The sequence below is a fragment of the Oncorhynchus gorbuscha genome, linkage group LG12, assembly GCF_021184085.1.
Source record: "Oncorhynchus gorbuscha isolate QuinsamMale2020 ecotype Even-year linkage group LG12, OgorEven_v1.0, whole genome shotgun sequence".
In the NCBI taxonomy this organism is placed as follows: Eukaryota; Metazoa; Chordata; class Actinopteri; order Salmoniformes; family Salmonidae; genus Oncorhynchus; species Oncorhynchus gorbuscha.
The window spans coordinates 46130600-46151068 of NC_060184.1; the positions used below are offsets into that span (position 1 = coordinate 46130600).

The 20469-nt window shown below is 44.5% G+C and overlaps 1 protein-coding gene across 5 annotated transcripts in view; it reads left to right on the forward strand.

Moving 5' to 3' along the window:
* LOC123991068 (arf-GAP with SH3 domain, ANK repeat and PH domain-containing protein 1-like) overlaps positions 1-20469 on the forward strand; it is a 77569-nt gene extending 57100 nt beyond the window's left edge. For 4 of the 5 annotated variants that reach the window (XM_046292241.1, XM_046292242.1, XM_046292243.1 and 1 more), the window contains 15 exons: positions 1371-1555; positions 3580-3713; positions 3904-3995; positions 4357-4543; positions 5846-5931; positions 6662-6777; positions 7030-7097; positions 9350-9457; positions 9658-9892; positions 14982-15119; positions 18315-18393; positions 18525-18589; positions 18715-19217; positions 19480-19602; positions 20283-20469. In XM_046292241.1, coding sequence (XP_046148197.1) covers positions 1371-1555; positions 3580-3713; positions 3904-3995; positions 4357-4543; positions 5846-5931; positions 6662-6777; positions 7030-7097; positions 9350-9457; positions 9658-9892; positions 14982-15119; positions 18315-18393; positions 18525-18589; positions 18715-19217; positions 19480-19602; positions 20283-20357 — 2194 coding nt within the window. In that variant the 3' untranslated portion in view covers positions 20358-20469. Of the gene's footprint in view, positions 1-1370; positions 1556-3579; positions 3714-3903; positions 3996-4356; positions 4544-5845; positions 5932-6661; positions 6778-7029; positions 7098-9349; positions 9458-9657; positions 9893-13926; positions 13996-14981; positions 15120-18314; positions 18394-18524; positions 18590-18714; positions 19218-19479; positions 19603-20282 lie in introns of all 5 variants that reach the window. The other variant, XM_046292244.1, reaches the window with a different exon arrangement.

Here is a 20469-nt window from a genome sequence, read left to right on the forward strand (position 1 = left end):
CTGCGAGGAGTCTGTGCTGTTGAAGGACTTCCAAGGTTAACTAGAGTGTGCGTGTGTGTGTGTGTGTGTGTGTGTGTGTGTGTGTGTGTGTGTGTGTGTGTGTGTGTGTGTGTGTGTGTGTGTGTGTGTGTGTGTGTGTGTGTGTGTGTGTGTGTGTGTGTGTGTGTGTGTGTGTGCATGTGTGTGTGTGGAGGGTGTTCAGATGTGTTGGTTGATACAGTAGGCACATTTAGATCATATCTAGGGTGGATACAAAACAATAAGAACAGACTGACCAGGTGAATCCAGGTGAAAGCTATGATCCCTTACTGATGTTACCTGTTAAATCCACTGCAATCAGTGTAAATGAAAGGGAGGACACAGTTTAAAGAAATATTTTTTTTAGCCTTGAGACTATTGAGACATGGATTGTGTATGTGGGCCATTTAGAGGGTCAAAGGGCAAGACAAAGATTGAAGTGTCTTTGAACGGGGGTATGGTAGTGGGTGCCAGTCGCACCGGTTTGAGTGTGTCTTGAACTGCAACGCTGCTGGGTTTTACACACTCAACAGTTTCCCGTGTGTATCAAGAATGGTCCACCATCCAAAGGACATCCAGCCAACCGGACACTACTGTGGGAAGCATTGGAGTCAACATGGAAGCATTGGTGTCAACATGGAAGTATTGGAGTCAACATGGAAGCATCGGTGTCAACATGGAAGCATTGGAGTCAACATGGAAGCATTGAAGTCAACATGGAAGCATTGAAGTCAACATGGAAGCATTGGTGTCAACATGGAAGCATTGGTGTCAACATGGAAGCATTGGTGTCAACATGGAAGCATTGGTGTCAACATGGAAGCATTGGTGTCAACATGGAAGCATTGGTGTCAACATGGAAGCATTGGAGTCAACATGGAAGCATTGGAGTCAACATGGAAGCATTGGTGTCAACATGGAAGCATTGGAGTCCACATGGAAGCATTGGTGTCAACATGGGCCAGCATCCCTGTGGAACACTTTCAACACCTTGTAGAGTCCATGCCCCGGTGAATTGGGGCTGTTCTGAGGGCAAAGGGAGGTACAACTCAATATTAGAAAGGTGTCCTTAATGTTTTGTACCCTCAGTGTAAACATCAAGGGCTCAAGATAATACAGTATACATATTAATATTACATATTACAGTATAGAATATACTGTCAGATGGAGTTGGGAGTTGACTCATCCCCTTGTCTAAAAGCCTCTACCTAACAGGCTTATGCACACAGAAATCCCCAAAATGCACTCTACTATATACTATTCTCATGCAATTTTAAAACCCCCTTGCTCTGTAATAACTCGTTACTCTGTTTGTGCATCTGTCTCTGTGTATGCGTTGTGTGTGTGTGTAGCTGGATCTCGGTGCTATCCAACAGTAAGGAGGAGGCTCTGAACATGGCATTCCGTGGAGGAGAGGACGGAGGAGGAGGAGGAGGAGGAGGAGGAGAGGACGGCCTCGAGGACCTGACCAAAGCCATCATAGATGACGTGCTGCGCAGCCCTGGCAACGAAGTCTGCTGTGATTGTGGCGCTGCAGGTACATATACAGTATAATGTTTATGTGTGAGTGTGTGCGTTTGACCGCCACCTCTATGGATTTCCAAGGGCCTTATATTTTATATCCCCCCTATGTACCACTACTTTGTGCATACTCACCATTCACCTTGTGATAGGAGAAGACAACAACACCTTTGCTTCAGCATTTTATCTCGCCCTTGAACTCCCTGATGGGTACTTCATCATCTTCAAGGTTGTCCCTCCAAAATCCCTGCTCAGCCTAACATCGATCCACTGTTCTGCACTGTCATGGCTGCTCCCTATCTCGCTCAGTAGGTGACACCTGAGATATGCTATGCAGCCAGCCTGATGTCTTTAACCAAGCAAGCAGAAAGGCAGCAGCATCAGGGGCCTCTTTCTGGCCCCTGTTCCTCCAACTTGATCCTCCCCTGCTGTAAAAACAGACTCCCCAGAGCAGAGACACCCTGGCCTTTTGACTCCCCCAATGCACACACACACACACACTTACACTTACACGCACACACACACACACACACACACACACACACACACACACACACACACACACACACACACACACACACACACACACACACACACACACACACACACACACACACACACACACACACACACACACACACACACACACACACACACACACACACACACACACCGCCTCAGTTACTCACCCTATCCACCTCTGTCAGCATAAACACACAGAGCCCCTGAGGGAGTTAGCGGGCGGCTAGCGACAAATAAACCTGTGTTTTTTGCAACATCAACATCATTACATCACCGTGTTGCATAATTCACACACATCACCCTCTCTGGAGTGAGTTCATTGCGCCGGTCTGGTCACCATAAGCATACCCGTTGTTTTAAGCATGCTAACAGGCTGCATCCCAAAGTCACGGCATCACAGTGGGAGATGGGGAGCCACATTTGAACCGCTCTCTGATGCTTTCTACTTCATTCTGATGCCTTGCTAAGCTGCTCTCATCCTCCCAGTCGACCAAGCTGCTCCTTTGTAGCTATGCGACACTGTCAAACTGTGCAGAGTGACCCCTGGCTATGACAGGGCCCTAAAACGAGTCCTCCAGCTAGTGTACTGCTGGCTCATATATGGTGCTCCTTTGACCCCGTCCTGTCTAAAATAAAACTCTCTAGCGGAGTATTAGTGGCAACTGTTTTGCAGCTCTAGAGCTCTCACCCCACCCTGTGCATCCTGTCATACATGTGCTTTATTGGTGTTTCGTCGCCTCTGAAAGCCTTCCACCTGTCCATCCGCCACAAACCTGTCAAATTCAGACAGGCTAGCAAGCTTGGCAGCTAACAGCACTCAGCCATCTGTAAAGATAGTTTGTTTACGTCTGCGTAGCTGCGTATGGCTCTCAGGCTGGGTTTAAGCCACCTTAAGTTGCATCACTCAGGCTTGGCTGTGGTGTCAGTCACTGTAGCGGTTTACAGTAAAGAGCTCAAAGCTTTTCTAGCCCTCCACCACATGGCTCTGCTGTCAGAGCATGTTCAGGCATTCTGCTTGACACAGAATGATGCAATGTATTCTAGTTGCTGGGCTCTGGTAGTGCTCCTGAGGTTGCCAAGGCCCTCTAGTGGTGTGTGCTGTTTTTTTGCCACTGCTCACATTGATGGTGATGTTGGACTTTAGTGCAAACCGTGGCAAAACGTTTTGCAACAGAAAACCACAACATGTATTTCTTATTGGACCAGTTCAGGTTGTCATTCCCTGTTTCAGTCCATTTTCTTTCATTTGAAGCCTATTGAATACCACCCTGAAATAACACGTCAGCTTAGTACTGATAATAGTCAACCCCCTTCAGCATTATCATTCTGGATTTCAAATATATACTGTATGTTTATGGTAGTACAAAAAAATATCTGGATTTCTGTTTTTGGAACCAAAACGTCTGTACCTTAAACTGTGAATTCTAGCCCGATTTTGTATTTTTTTTTGTAGCCAAGACAGCTATCCACAGGCCTGTTTGCAACAAACTTATGTTGTCATGTTCTCTGTGCCCTTAGATCCAAAATGGCTGTCCACTAACCTAGGCATCTTGACCTGCATCGAGTGCTCTGGTATCCACCGGGAGATGGGAGTGCACATCTCACGCATCCAATCCATGGAGCTAGATAAACTAGGCACCTCTGAACTCTTGGTGAGTAAATCAAATACATTTACATTTTTTTCACAGTAAATCAACATACAAACATAGATTCAAAAACAATAAATCAATCTTTATTTTACGATGTGATTATGATTATGACAATTAAAACAAAGTGCTTACGAGCATCTTAACATTCATCTGTTGACTTGATACTTAGGCAAATGTCTCTCTTCCTTCACAGCTGGCCAAGAACGTAGGGAACAGTAGTTTCAATGAAATAATGGAGGGGAACCTTCCTTGTCCCTCACCAAAGCCCACTTCTTCAAGTGATATGTAAGTACTCAGCATCATAAATAGCAACTACATGAACTGCTTAGAGACTAGCAACTCCATAGAAATTTGACCTCACCTTCACTGGGTGCATAATCTGGTGTATGTTTGATCTTATGCAGTTAGATGTGTCTGGCAGGAAAAGCCACATAATTAAATATAACACTAGAATGGCCATGGGCATTCTAGCAACATGCCCCAAAAAATGGCCATCTTGGTCAGGAAAACATTCATGCTAGAAACTGGATTATAGGATCTCTATGGCAAAAGCTATCCGCACAAACATTTCAAAACCCTCTCCATCTCTTTATTCTACTACTCTTCTTCTTCTTCTTCTTCTCCCCCCCTTCTCTCCCTCCTACAGGACAGTGAGGAAGGAGTTCATCAATGCTAAGTATGTGGACCACAAGTTTGCACGGAAGACCTGTACCTCCTCGGCAGCTAAGACCATCGAGCTGTGTGAGGCGGTCAAGTCCAGGGATCTGCTGTCTCTCATCCAGGTGTACGCTGAGGGGGTGGAGCTAATGGAGCCCCTGCCTGAGGGTGGACAGGTGAGTCGGACCTCTGACCTCATAGACCCTGGACTGTATTATTATCGCATCTCATTTGATCAGGGCCCATACTCATAAACCGTCTCATCGGATTGCAGATCTAGGATCAGGTCCCCCCCTATCCATATAATCTTATTCATTATGATCCCAAAAATAAAGCTGATCTTAAATCGGCACTCGTACTCTGAGATGCTTTGAATGCAGGCCCTGATCTGGTATGGTGGGTATGATTTGACAATATGAGCAGAAGTCTACTGTTTCATAGGGAAATAGTAGGTTGTACTGAACCTGTAAGGAGGCTGGACTGTACATGGGCAGTAATGAGCAGTCCACAGAGAACAATTGCGTTTTCTACTCCCTTTACTAAACAGCGTTGGACAAGACAACATTGCTCAAACGTGTAAAGTCACTCAGTTGCGCTGTCAGTACTGTGGCCCACTGAACGTTGAACCACGTAGCGATGCGGTGTGCTCTCAGAAGTAGTCCATAGGGAATAGTGGCCAGGGATGTGTCACTGACTCTGTTTGAAGGCCGCAGAACTCCCAGTCAGGGCTGACTCACTGATATCTAACACATTCCTGTCTGTCAGTGAACCTGATTTCGAGTCTCTCTCCCAAATGGCACTCTATTCCCTTTATAGTGCACTGGGCAAGTCTCTGGTAAAAAAAAGTAGTGCTAGTATTCAAGGGAATAGGGTTCTATTTGGGACGCAGGCGGAGTGTCCTCAGCAGATAGCACATCATTACCCAGAGTCCCAGACAGCGAGAGTCCCAAACAGATACCCCAGCTGTACTCCTAGTGGTTGGTATTATTGTGTCACTGTATGCATACTCTTCCCACTAAGTTTCCTTTCTGGGAACTCACACTTGGAGGCATAATTACCGACGTAGCTACCAGTCATTTTCAATGAAAAGAGTGCCAGGAGACACACAGAAACATGCATGCTGCTTGAAGGATACATCCACCAGGGAAAATCTCAACGACTTGATGGCTGATTCTCTCGGCAAGTGTGAGCGTGGACATGTTCAGCCACGACCAGGGAGGTGGTGGTGGTGGCATTTGTTCATATTGGGGTAGACTGAAGCCAGTCTTGAATCATCATTTCAGTATCTGCTACCGGCATCGGTACATCCAAATGTTCGCATCACGCTCGCAGTCTTGCCTTGGGGGGAGAGAAGCACATTTTAGGAGCCATTTTGTTGTCTGCAGCCTCTTTTTAAATGCTGCAAAAGAGAAAGAGAGAGAGATGTTCTCTCCATGATGTCTTGCATGTCTTTTTCTGTGTGTGATCGCCCCCCTCAGGAGGCCGGAGAGACTGCACTCCACTACTCTGTGCGCACCGCTGACCAGACCTCACTGCATCTGGTCGACTTCCTCGTGCAGAACAGGTAAATTTCCAAATAAGGGAAAATTAAGTGAAAATAAGCATAGTATGCCGTACGTGAAGCATTGTGCTGATTGGAAATGAGATTTTAACAGCAGTGAAAACTCACAAGATCACACGCTGTTGTGCTCAAATACTCAAAAATATAACAGAATACTATAAATAAATAGTAATTACATCATGTAAAATGAAGTCTTAAATGTGAGATTTTGATGGAATACCTTGCATTCACCTTATGACATCCAGTGGGACAGTCACTTAACAATAGTGCATTTTGATGGAATACCTTCATGGAAGCCAGTGTGCTCTCCTCGTCTCTCCACTACTGCAAGAGGAAGATGAGCAGGGTAGTGCTCAGCACAGCTTAGATTCCCACGAGGCAAACAGAACTGGGTCAGGGCCGCCACTTGTTCCCCGCCTTAATATAATCCTCTCAGTCTTCTCGATGGTTTACTCCCTGCCTCGCTTACCCCTCAGGCAGACCGGGAAATGGAGGATCCTCAGTAATTAATATGTCTACCTTCACAATTTCATGCTAACACTTGCTAATTGGCTGAATTGTTTTCCATTTGATGATAGATAAAACACGCTAGTGTGGCTTAGAAGTATATTTAGATGCGTTTATGTCCGTTTGATTCTTCTGATCGAAGCGTGAATGATAATGTGACACCTTTACCTCTGTGTTAAAGGGGGTGTGACCTGTGACATGACCTTGTTGTGTGTTTGTGTCACAGTGGGAACCTGGATAAGCAGACAGAGTGGGGGAACACTGCTCTGCACTACTGCTGCATGTACGAGAAACACGAATGCCTCAAACTACTGCTGAGGGGCAAACCAGCCACTGACATCAGTGAGTAACACACACACACACACACACACACACACACACACACACACACACACACACACACACACACACACACACACACACACACACACACACACACACACACACACACACACACACACACACACACACACACACACACACACACACACACACACACTTTGATTATGTGAACATGCCTGTTCTTAATCAAAATGGACTTTTGATGGAATGTGTCAGAATCATGTGTTACCAATTTCATGCCGGTTCTTTTAGCCAATCAGAATGGTGAGACGGCACTGGATGTTGCCAGGCGACTGAAGAACATTCAGTGTGAGGAGGCTGTAAGTATCTCACTGTGAACATGAGCCAATATGCTCCATATCCACCATATGTTTGGCTATTTGTATTATTTGATAGCAACACTCAAAGATGCAATCCTGTTCTTTGTTGAAGAAGTATCCACACTATATCTGATTCTGTAGCAGCACAGTAGACAGTAGTATAGATCGAAGGGACTAGTTGACCACCACATTTTTTGGACACTAGAGGGCAGCAGCCAAAGGCCCACCCAGGGCTGTAGTGACGAGAGAGGAAGAACCCTCAATTGTGTTTCCTTGTCTCCTCGCGCCCTCTCTCCTCGCCTCCTCCTTCTTTTTTTTCTTCTTTGGTCCTCAAACAAATGTTATAGGTGCTTGCCTCCACCTACTGTATTGGCTGTGTATCAGCCTACTATTCTGTAGTATGAATTCATTACACTTTGTGAATAAATTGCCCTACCAACTAACCCTACACCCATTTAAATGTGTCACCACTGTTACACTACTTTGGCCTTATCTGATCCTGCTCCAGGGTGGGAGGACAGAACACTATCATTCAAAACATCTTGTAACTCTTCTGCAATCTCGTACAACATTTACATTTACATTTAAGTCATTTAGCAGACGCTCTTATCCAGAGCGACTTACAACCAAGTACTTCTCTCCAGCTGCCACCACAACATCTATCCTCTGTGATTTACGTTCCACATCCTGCGGTACAAATGACAACCATGGCTATGAACGCCCAAAAAAACAACCTTAAGCACATTTTATTCCTATCACTCTCTATTGGCCTCAGCCTACTCACAGGGCTCCTCTTAGGATCTCTCACCCTGGACCCATCATCCTCTACTCTCTTCACTGGCTTAGCATATGACATCTTCTGCACTACTCTGATCCTGGCAACCTCAACCTGCCTTTCTTTCACCGGACACCTCTGATCTCCAGCACCATGGGCACCCCTACAGTTTACATACACAACTTTTTTCAGATATACTACACATTCCTTTGTCTCATGTCCTCCGGCACGCTTCTCACATCTCCCTCCTACAAGCTGCTGCCACATGACAAATAAGCTAAAACACCTAAAACACTGTAATGGATTCGGGACAAAAGCTCTCATGGGATAACTGACACATCCTAACTTGACTTTATCTGGTAAAAACTCTGTGCATCAAAACTCGGTAGTGCAGACAGGAGCGGAATGAGTGGAACGGTATTTTCTGTTTCACCACGCTCTCCATCGGGTCTATGTCGCACCAAACGGCGCTCATCGCAGACATGGAGAATCTTCAACTTCAGTTGATCCTCCTCAACACTTAACACCACTCCAGTTATCACTCCTTTCAACACTCCTTTCTCCTTTCTCTTTCTCCACTCATTTCCTTTCTCCCTGCTCCAGAGAGGAAGGCAAAGTCACAGTTCTTGTTCCCAGTCGCATATGGCAGAGTGCACGCTCCTTCTGGACGGCAAAAAAAGGTTTTACAAAATCGACACGATTCACTTTCACCGACCCAACATTCCCCAACCTCTTCTCTACCCAACCTGACACCACATATGGATCTGCCAGAAGGCAAGGATCCATTCTCTCCAAAAAAATCTCACTCCCACTGGGCCAGATTCATCTTTGTCATCATCAAGACGAGGCTCAAGCTTGGCGGTCTTCACCACACCTGCCACCGCAATGATTGAATCCTCACGCTCGTCACGCTCAAGTTCCTTCTGTAGCTCTTCTAAAAGTTCTGTGTGATCCACCATTTCATATTCCACTTTTCTCCTTTTTTTCCTGTCCGCCATCTTTACTCCCATCTCATGGCCACACTGGCAGCAATCCCAAAAAGACATCTCTCGTTGCCTCCTTCTCAAAACACATAGGATAAGAAAGTCAAAGGTTCCTCCCCTCTGACCTTTTCCTCCAATGGGTTTTGAGAAGGAGACAAGGAGAGCACGCGATGAGTCAAGGAAATGCAATTGAGATTCTCCCATTGGCACATGTAGCAGAAAACCGTGAGTTGGTGCTTTGCCATTAGGGATGTTATGTCATGTTTTGCATGTCAAAGTAAAGGAGAACAACAATCTTGTTCATGTTGCATGTCTTCTATTCATTACGGTAGATTGTTGGGTGAAAATACAGTTCCTTTCGACTGACTTGCTTCGTGGAGTATAATCACAGTGTGTTTTATTTGTACGACCTTTTAAACGTTTAGGTATCTGTATTTTATTGTTTCATTGTGGATCCAAATAAAGTAATCAAAACGTGTGTGCGTTTGTCCCAGCTGTTGCAGGCTGCAGCGGGCAAGTTTTACCCTCACATCCACGTGGAGTATGAGTGGAGCCTGAGGCTTGATGAGATCGACGAGAGCGATGACGATCTGGATGACAAGGTCGGACTGGGACTTGACGTTCACACACGCCTGGGCATAAGCACACAACTTGAAATCCACATGCGGCGCTTAAATGTTTGCTCCAATCTCCCATTGACGTCAATGCATGATTCAGGCCAACGTGAAAGTTGACACTCTTCCATGTTGACACTTCCAAGTTGACGCGCCTGTTGTCTCTCTCTCCCCCTCTCTGTCTGCAGCCTAGTCCCATCAAGAAAGACCGCTCTCCTAGGCCGCAGAGTTTCTGCCACGCGTCCAGCATGTCTCCTCATGACAAGCTGTCTCTGCCAGGCTTCATCAGCCACCGGGACAAGCAGCAGCGCATGTCTTACAGCGCCTTCACCAACCAGATGTACTCCGCCTCCACCGACCTCACTTCCTCTTCCTCCCCTGTGGCCGACGCCCCCCCTCTGCCCCCCAGGAACCAGGGCAAAGGTGAGACCTGATTGTGATTGGCTAGGGCCCAGACGCTTATCAGTGTAGGGTGAAGTTACCCCTAGATGCTCATCTTTGGTCAGTTTTGCGTTTTACCCACTCATGGTTATGGATAGGAATGGGGAAAGAGGAAGCTGTTTCTAGATCTGTACCTAGGGGAAACTTCAACCCGGAGCACTCTTATCAGTGTGACAAGCATGACAAGATACATGGAGATATAATGAGATCATGTTTGACCTATCTCCTCTTTTTACATTGATGTTCATGCAAATTTCTACCTTAAATGCAAATGTCCTAAAGGTTGTGTGGCCAGTTGTGGAATGTTCATTGGATACGCAGCAGGTTGGCTAGCATTTACATATATGGAGACTTGCAAGTTGTCTCTTATCTCTAACACTGGTACTCAGGAATAACACAGTAAAACGGTTTACTGTTTTGCTCTGTATAAAACATTGTTATCATAACACTAGTTAACCAAGTTGCTTATATGATTAATCTTTCCCCCTCTTTCTCTTTCTCTTTCTCGCTCTCTCACACACACACACACACACACACACACACACACACACACACACACACACACACACACACACACACACACACACACACACACACACACACACACACACACACACACACACACACACACACACACACACACACACACACACACCCTTGAGAGGAATGTAATTTGTCAATCAGGGTGGGAAGCGGCTGTCATATAGACTGCTTACACAAGCAAGGCACCTCCCAGGAAATGATGGCTGCAGGCGAGGCGGGAGTGAAAGGGAAAGTGGAGATGCACACAGCCAGATAGGAAAATACACCCGGCTGGTCTTTTTAATGCTTCTTTATGGGAATCCAGGGGATGCGTCCCAAATGGCACCTTATGCCCTACATAGTGCACTACTTTTGACCAGAGCCCTATGTGATTCCCTATGGGCCCTGGTCAAACAGTGCACTGTATAGGGAATAGGGTGCCATTTGGGACGAAGACCAGCACACTTCCTTATCATCAACACTATCTGACCATATACAAACAGACTCCTGGAGGCAACCAGCAGTCAGCACAATTATAATGAACCATAACATCCCTCCCTGAGGACAGGAGTTAGAACACCAACACTCACACCACAGTTTACTCTTCACTATCCTTGTTACAATACAGTACATTGTTAAAGCCTATACAAACTACTATATGCTTGTTACAATACAGAACATTGTTGAAGTCAATACAAACTACTATATCCTTGTTACAATACAGTGGGCTACATTGTTGATGCCAATACAAACTACTATATCCTTGTTACAATACAGTGGGCTACATTGTTGATGCCAATACAAAGTACTATATCCTTGTTACAATACAGTACATTGTTGAAGCCAATACAAACTACAATATCCTTGTTACAATACAGTACATTGTTGAAGCCAATACAAACTACTATATCCTTGTTACAATACAGAACATTGTTGAAGTCAATACAAACTACTACATCCTTGTTCCAATACAAACTACTATATTCTTGTTACATTGTTGATGCCAATACAAACTACTATATCCTTGTTACAATACAGTACATTGTTGAAGTCAATACAAACTACTACATCCTTGTTCCAATACAGTACATTGTTGATGCCAATACAAACTACTATATCCTTGTTACAATACGGTGGGCTACATTGTTAATGCCAATACAAACTACTATATCCTTGTTACAATACGGTGGGCTACATTGTTGATGCCAATACAAACTACTATATCCTTGTTACAATACAGTACATTGTTGAAGCCAATACAAACTACTATATCCTTGTTACAATACGGTGGGCTACTTTGTTGATGCCAATACAAACTACTATATCCTTGTTACAATACAGTACATTGTTGAAGCCAATACAAACTACTATATCCTTGTATCCTTGTTACAATACAGTACTATTGTTGTTAAGCCAATACAAACTACTATATCCTTGTTACATTGTTGATGCCAATACAAACTACTATATGGTGGTGGGCTACATTGTTGATGCCAATACAAACTACTATATCCTTGTTACAATACAGAACATTGTTGAAGTCAATACAAACTACTATATCCTTGTTACAATACGGTGGGCTACATTGTTGATGCCAATACAAACTAATACAAACTACTATATCCTTGTTACAATACGGATGCCAATGGGCTACATTGTTGATGTCAATACAAACTACTATATCCTTGTTACAATACGGTGGGCTACATTGTTGAAGCCAATACAAACTACTATATCCTTGTTACAATACGGTGGGCTACATTGTTGATGCCAATACAAACTACTATATCCTTGTTACAATACAGAACATTGTTGAAGCCAATACAAACTACTATATCCTTGTTACAATACGGTGGGCTTCATTGTTGATGTCAATACAAACTACTATATCCTTGTTACAATACAGTACATTGTTGAAGCCAATACAAACTACTTTATCCTTGTTACAATACGGTGGGCTACATTGTTGATGCCAATACAAACTACTATATCCTTGTTACAATACGGTGGCTACATTGTTGATGCCAATACAAACTACTATATGCTTGTTACAATATGGTGGGCTACATTGTTGATGCCAATACAAACTACTATATCCTTGTTAAAATACGGTGGGCTACATTGTTGATGCCAATACAAACTACTGTATCCTTGTTACAATACAGTACATTGTTGAAGCCAATACAAACTACTATATCCTTGTTACAATACGGTGGGCTACATTGTTGATGCCAATACAAACTACTATATCCTTGTTACAATACAGAACATTGTTGAAGCCAATACAAACTACTATATCCTTGTTACAATACGGTGGGCTACATTGTTGATGCCAATACAAACTACTATATCCTTGTTACAATACGGTGGGCTACATTGTTGATGTCAATACAAACTACTATATCCTTGTTACAATACGGTGGGCTACATTGTTGAAGCCAATACAAACTACTATATCCTTGTTACAATACGGTGGGCTACATTGTTGATGCCAATACAAACTACTATATCCTTGTTACAATACAGAACATTGTTGAAGCCAATACAAACTACTATATCCTTGTTACAATACGGTGGGCATCATTGTTGATGTCAATACAAACTACTATATCCTTGTTACAATACGGTGGGCTACATTGTTGATGCCAATACAAACTACTATATCCTTGTTACAATACAGTACATTGTTGAAGCCAATACAAACTACTATATCCTTGTTACAATACAGTACATTGTTGAAGCCAATACAAACTACTATATCCTTGTTACAATACAGTACATTGTTGAAGCCAATACAAACTACTTTATCCTTGTTACAATACGGTGGGCTACATTGTTGATGCCAATACAAACTACTATATCCTTGTTACAATACAGTACATTGTTGAAGCCAATACAAACTACTATATCCTTGTTACAATACAGTACATTGTTGATGCCAATACAAACTACTATATCCTTGTTACAATACGGTGGGCTACATTGTTGATGCCAATACGCTGTTGAGTGGAGTGAAGAAAACCAGCAGCTGCTTTTTACTCACAAGAGCTTTTACCCGCAGGTCTCTTTTGAAGTGGTCATTGGAGTTGCTTGCTTAGGCATTTGCTGGTGCAATTTCTCCTCTTCTGCTTTGCTTGTCACTGATAAGATTTTATCGGCTGCTTTATATTGTCGACGTCCCAAAAGGCACCCTATTCCCTATATTAGTGCACTACTTTTGACCAAGGTCTACAAAGGACTCTGGTCAAAGGTAATGCACTACTTAGGGAATAGGGTGTACTTTCAAATGCAAACCAGTGTGTGGGAGAAGCTCTCTGAGCTTGACATAGATTCTCTCCCACACTCTTCATCTCTCTCTCTCTCTCTCTCTCTCTCTCTCTCTCTCTCTCTCTCTCTCTCTCTCTCTCTCTCTCTCTCTCTCTCTCTCTCTCTCTCTCTCTCTCTCTCTCTCTCTCTCTCTCTCTCTCTGTTTTTATCCTTTCTTTCTCTTTCAGCGCCCCATTTGGCATTCCTCGGCTCTCACTCGCACTACGCCACTCTGGCTGGCACTCGACCATACATCAGTGAATATCCAGTTTTTACATTTTGTCCTGCTGTGTATAGATCTGCTGCCCAGTTGTACTAGTAGCACTTTACGTCCCAGTAAAAAAAACGGGTGGCGTCTTCAACTTATAACAATTGCACTGTAGCAGTGTGGTTCGGTATTATTTGCTTACCCACAGTCTCATGACATTTTGTGACATGTCGCCACCCCTGAGCTGTAAAGTGTTACCATAGCTGACGCAATGACATCATATTCCCTACGTAGTGCTCTACTTTTGATCAGAGCCCTATGGGGTCTAAAAGTAGTGCACTACATATAGGTAGGATATAGGGTTCCATTTGGGATGCAGATTGACTTTCCTCTCTGACCGGCTGAGTTCTCTATTAGCCACGTTCTTCTAGCGTCTGTTTCCAGGCTTACACACTGCTGGGAATGGGACTAGCTGTTTCGGGAGAACTTACTCTATGTAGGTCTTAAAATCTCAGGAGTGTGTACATCGTAGGATGCTGCTGAGGGGAGGACGGCTCATAATAATGGCTGGAATGGAGTAAATGGAATTGCACCAAACACATGGAAACTATGCCGTTGGTGTATTTGATACCGTTCCTATTCTGCTCTAGCCATTACCACGAGCCCTTCCTTCCTCCCCAATTAAAAGGCCACCCACCTCTTGTGGTGAACACCCACCTACAAAGATAGGACGAAACGACACACACACACACTATACATTGTTCTCTGTTCATCTTCTTTGTATTCCCATCCAGGATTTTTCTGTTCACCAGTATGCTTTTTTTTTTTTTACCTGCATTGATGTTGTGTTAACATATCTCCCCCACGTTGTCCAGCAACTTTGTTGAACCCTGTCCTGATGGCAAGACACCTCCCTCTCAAACTACCTTCCCCAGCCCCTCACCTTCCTGTTGGTATCCCAGGTGACCGAATGAATGACACCTGTCCATCGCCTGTCCCTTCACTGCATGAGTTTGTATGTTGTCACCCCTCCAGCTCCTCCCTCCACCCTCACCCCTGGAGGCAGCTCCACCCTGTCTAAGAAGAAGCCTCCGCCCCCTCCCCCTGGGCACAAACGCACCCTGTCTGACCCGCCCAGCCCGCTCTCCCACAGTAGAGGGGGCTTATCCGGGGGTGAGTCCTCCCTCTGTGGCCAGACCCAAGCAGGCACATCTGAATACTACTTGGTCGTCTTTATTAGAAGGACATGATCTATAATCCATTCAACTCGCTGGTCCTGGAGAGTCGTAGTGTGTGCAGGCCTTTGGTCCAGCCCAGCACTAACACACATGATTGAACTAAGGTCAATCTAATTGCATACCCACACTGAGGCCCTACAGGACCAGAGTTACTCATATCTGGCCTAGTATTGAGGTTTCCAACCATATTCTCCCCATGACCAGAGTGTTTCAGTGCTGTTTATAAATGACACAGACACAGCCTGATCATTTTGTTGTGTGATGGCAATCCTGTTTAATGTATGTGTTAGATGTCAGATCATTATTTTATTTTTATTGTTTTGTTGTCTTGTCTGTCATTTGAAATACAAACAGCATATTACAGTGTCCTCTTACTGTGAGACAACGCTCTCAAACATCATTAGTATGGAAGAAAATGCTGATTATTACCTGAGGAATACCAGATCACTAGCGTACAGCTTCTGTACCTCATAATAGTCCATAATGGTAGCTAATGGAAAGCTCAGCCCCCACCTCTTCTACTATAAAAATTGCATGTTGTGGTACAGCAATATATTTGTATTTGTATACCAGTTATAGTACAGTACATTCGGAAAGTATTCGGACCCCTTCACTTTCTCCACATTTTGTTATGTTATAGCCTAAAATGGATTGAATTATAATTTTCTCTCATCAAACTGCGCACATTAGTCCAGGCGCCGAAGACGTGGATGTCAATTAAGGCAGCCCCACGCACCTCTCTGATTCAGAGGGGTTGGGTTAAATGTGGAAGACACATTTCAGTTGAAGGCATTCAGTTGTATAACTGACTAGGTATCCCCCTTTCCCTTTCCCCTTTCCTAATGACAAAGAGAAAAACGTTTTTTTTTATTTTTATGTTTGCAAATGTATTTACATAAATATTCACACCCTTTGCCATAAGACTCGAGGTGAGCTCATTGAGCTCAGGTGCATCCTGTTTCCATTGACCATTAAGATGTTTCTACAACATTATTGGCATCCACCTGTGGTAAATTCAAATGATTGGACATGATTTGGAAAGGCACACACCTGTCTATATAATATAATAATAATATATGCCATTTAGCAGACGCTTTTATCCAAAGCGACTTACAGTCATGTGTGCATATATTCTACGTATGGGTGGTCCCGGGAATCAAACCCACTACCCTGGCGTTACAAGCGCCATGCTCTACCAACTGAGCTATAAGTTCCCACAGTTGAGAGTGCATGTCAGAGCAAAAATCAAGCAATGAGGTTGAAGGAATTGTCAAATCAAATCTTATTGGTCACACACACACACACGGTTAGCTGATATTAATGCGAGTGTAGCGAAATGCTTGTGTTTCTAGTTCCCGACTATGCAGTAATATCTAACAAGTAATCTAACAATTTCACAACAACTACCTAATACACAGAAATGTAAAGGGATGGAATATGTACATATGGATGAGCGATGGCCGAGCAGCATAGGCAAGATCCAATAGATGGTATAAAATACAGTATATACATATGAGATGAGTAATGTAAGATATGTAAACATTATTAAAGTGGTGATCCGTTTATTACAGTGGCTAATGATTTGAGTCTGTATGTAGGCAGCAGCCTCTCTGTGTTTAGTGATGGCTATAGAGCTGTAGATCTCTGAAACAGGATTGTGTTGAGGCACAGATATGGGAAAGGGTACCAAAACATTTCTGCAGCATTGAAGGTCCCCAAGAGCACAGTGGCCTCCATCATTCTTAAATTTAAGAAGTTTGGTACCACCAAGACTCTTCCTAGAGCTGGCCGCCCAGCCAAACTGAGCAATCGGTGGAGAAGAACCTTGGTCAGGGAGGTGACAAGAACCCAATGTTCACTCTGATAGAGTTCCGCTTTGGGAGAAACTGGGAGAAATGTGAGAAACTTCCAGAAGGACAACCATCTCTGCAGCACTCCACCAACCAGGCCTTTATGGTAGAGTGGCCAGACGGAAGCCACTTCTCAGTAAAAGGCACTTAAAGCACATAAGAGTCCACTTGCAGTTTGCCAAAAGGCACGTAAAGGACTCTCAAACCTTGAGAAACAAGATTCTCTGGTTTGATGAAACCAAGATTGAACTCTTTGGCCTGAATGCCAAGCGTCACGTCTGCAGGAAACCAGGTACCATCTCTACAGTGAAGCATGGTGGTGGCAGCATCATGTCTGGAGGACACTTGGCACCATCCCTATGGTGAAGCATGGTGGTGGCAGCATCATGTTTTTCAGCGGCATGGACTGGGAGACTAGTCAGGATCAAGGGAAATATGAACGGAGCACAGTACAGAGAGATCCTTGATGAAAACCTGCTCCAGAGTGCTCAGGACCTCAGACTGGGGCGAAGGTTCACCTTCCAACAGGACAACGACCCTAAGCATACAGCAAAGACTACGCAGAAGAGGCTTCAGGACAAGTCTCTGAAGGTACTGAGTGGCCCAGCCAGAGCCTGGACTTGAACCCGATCAAACATCTCTGAAGGGGACCTGAAAATAGCTGTGCAGCGACGCTCCCCATCCAACCTGACAGAGCTTGAGAGGATCTGCAGAGAAAAATGGGAGAAACTCCCCAAATACTGGTGTGCCAAGCTTGTAGCGTCATACCCAAGAAGACTCGAGGCTGTAATCCTGCCAAACGTACTTCAACAAAATACTGAATAAAGGGTCTGAATACTTATGTAAATGTTTTTTTAGATATTTATAAATTTGCCAACATTTCTAAAAACCTGTTTTTGCTTCGTCATTATGGGGTATTGTGTGTAGATTGATGAGGGAAAAAGACACATTTTATCCATTTTAGAATAAGGTTGTAATGTAACAGAATGTGGAAAAACTGAAGGGGCCTGAATACTTTCCGAATGCACTATATATCAATATGTTATGTATAGATGAATTTCAAATATTTTTACATAAGAATCATAAGGAATTATTATGAATTATAATAATAATAATTGAAGCAGGAGAATTAAATCAAACATACAAGCTGTGTTTATTTAGATGACCATTTTGGGACTTGGGGAAATATAGGGCTGAATATATTATTAGAGTCTATACATTATTATGTATAGACACAGAGCAGCATATTTCCATCTTTCACAACCATCTCGATATTTCAGGAAGTGACTCCACCCCTCCTCCTGCGAATAAGATGTCACCTTTGTCCAACAAGTTTGAGGGCATTCCACAGCAGCAAAGGTACATAGACATCCATTTTGGATGCAGGCATTTAGAATATTTTCCAGAATATTGTTTACGTATGATTGCCAGATTGAGAGTTCTGATCGGATTATGTTTCATTAACTTCAAATAACCATCTGTTTTTTTAGCACTACTTCTAGCATCACAAAGTCTACACTTGGTCCAAGGGTTCTACCCAAACTACCTCAGAAAGGTACGTTGAAATGGGATTAGCAATGCCTATAACTGATGGTGGGAGCACATTATTTATGGCATATGACCCAGCTTTAGAGTCAGCATATGTTTAATATAGTACCTGTGCCCTGATTCTTCTCTTAGTGGCACTGCGTAAGATCGACACCATACACCCATCTATGGACAAACCTGGCCTGCCCCCGGAGGTGCTCCAGAAATCCCCTCCAGGACCTGAATGCCTAACAAAAGCCATCCTTCCCGACAAGCCGCAACTAGGGGACCTTCTCCCCAAACCCCAGCTCTCTGAACTGCCCCCTAAACCTGGAGAACTGCCCCCCAAGCCCCAGCTCGCCAACCTCCCTCCCAAACCCCAGTTAGGGGACCTACCGCCCAAACCCCAGCTCAAAGACCTACCCCCCAAGCCTCAGCTCTCCCAAGACGGCCATCCGAAACCAGGGGCAGCAGATCTGCCCAATCCGAGACCACCCCCTGGAGAGCTTGCGCCGAAGCCCCAGCCCCCCGACTCCCCGGTGGCTAATCAACAGGCAGAGATGGAGAGCCCGTCCCCCCAGGGCAGCGAGGACACCAATGGGAGCCCAGCGTGTGCTCCAGAGACACCAGTGCCCTTGCCCCGGAAGATCAACACGGTAAAGTTCACTCAAGGACACACAGCAGAAACCATAGCACTTTTCTGGTATTATTGAATAATATCTAGGTAGTTCTGCAAATAGTAGTGTGTTCCCACTGGTGGGTTGTGGCCAGTTCCTCTTGGGTTGAGGCCACAGACAGGGTTGTGGTGGCATTGTTAATTGGTGGGTCACAACACATAATGTTTTTGCAACCAGACCAGTCCACATACTATTGACTTGTCTCTAGTGACATTTTGGTAATGTTCATGTGTGTATTTAGGGGAAGACCAAATCTCGGCGGGTGAAGACAATCTATGACTGTCAGGCTGACAACGATGACGAGCTGACGTTTGTGGAGGGAGAGGTGATCATAGTGACAGGAGAGGAGGACGGGGAGTGGTGGGTGAGTAACGGCCCCCTAGAAGGCTCACTGGTGCTACACTTAAACTGTTATACCCTTACTGGTGTTACCCTAACCCCTTCTCAGCCTAACAGGCTCACTGGTGTTACCTTAACCTAGTCCCAACCTAGCAGGCTCACTGGTGTTACCTTAACCTAGTCCCAACCTAGCAGGCTCCCTGGTGTTACCTTAACCTAGTTCCAACCTAGCAGGCTCACTGGTGTTACCTTAACCTAGTCCCAACCTAGTAGGCTCACTGGTGTTACCTTAACCTAGTCCCAACCTAGCAGGCTCACTGGTGTTACCTTAACCTAGTTCCAACCTAGCAGGCTCACTGGTGTTACCTTAACCTAGTCCCAACCTAGCAGGCTCACTGGCGTTACCTTAACCTAGTCCCAACCTAGCAGGCTCCCTGGTGTTACCTTAACCTAGTCCCAACCTAGTAGGCTCACTGGTGTTACCTTTAACCTAGTCCCAACCTAGCAGGCTCCCTGGTGTTACCTTTAACCTAGTCCCAACCTAGCAGGCTCCCTGGTGTTACCTTAACTAGTTACCACTTTGCCGTACTCACAGCCAAACAGACCTTATAGCAGGCTAAACATTGAACAGGAACACTGTTCAGTGCGGTTGCCCTCACCTAACACGTTATCACTCTCTCTCTCTCTCTCTCTGTTTCCTTTCAGATCGGCCACATTGAAGGGCAGACGGAAAGGAAAGGGGCATTCCCAATGTCCTTTGTCCACATCTTAAGTGAATGACAGCCAGATGAGGCTTGCACTATAACCCCCCGCCCTCACCCCTAGTAGTATCCCTGTTCTGTAAATAGCTACTGTAACAACATATGAAACCAGTGTGCTAAAGAAAAAAACA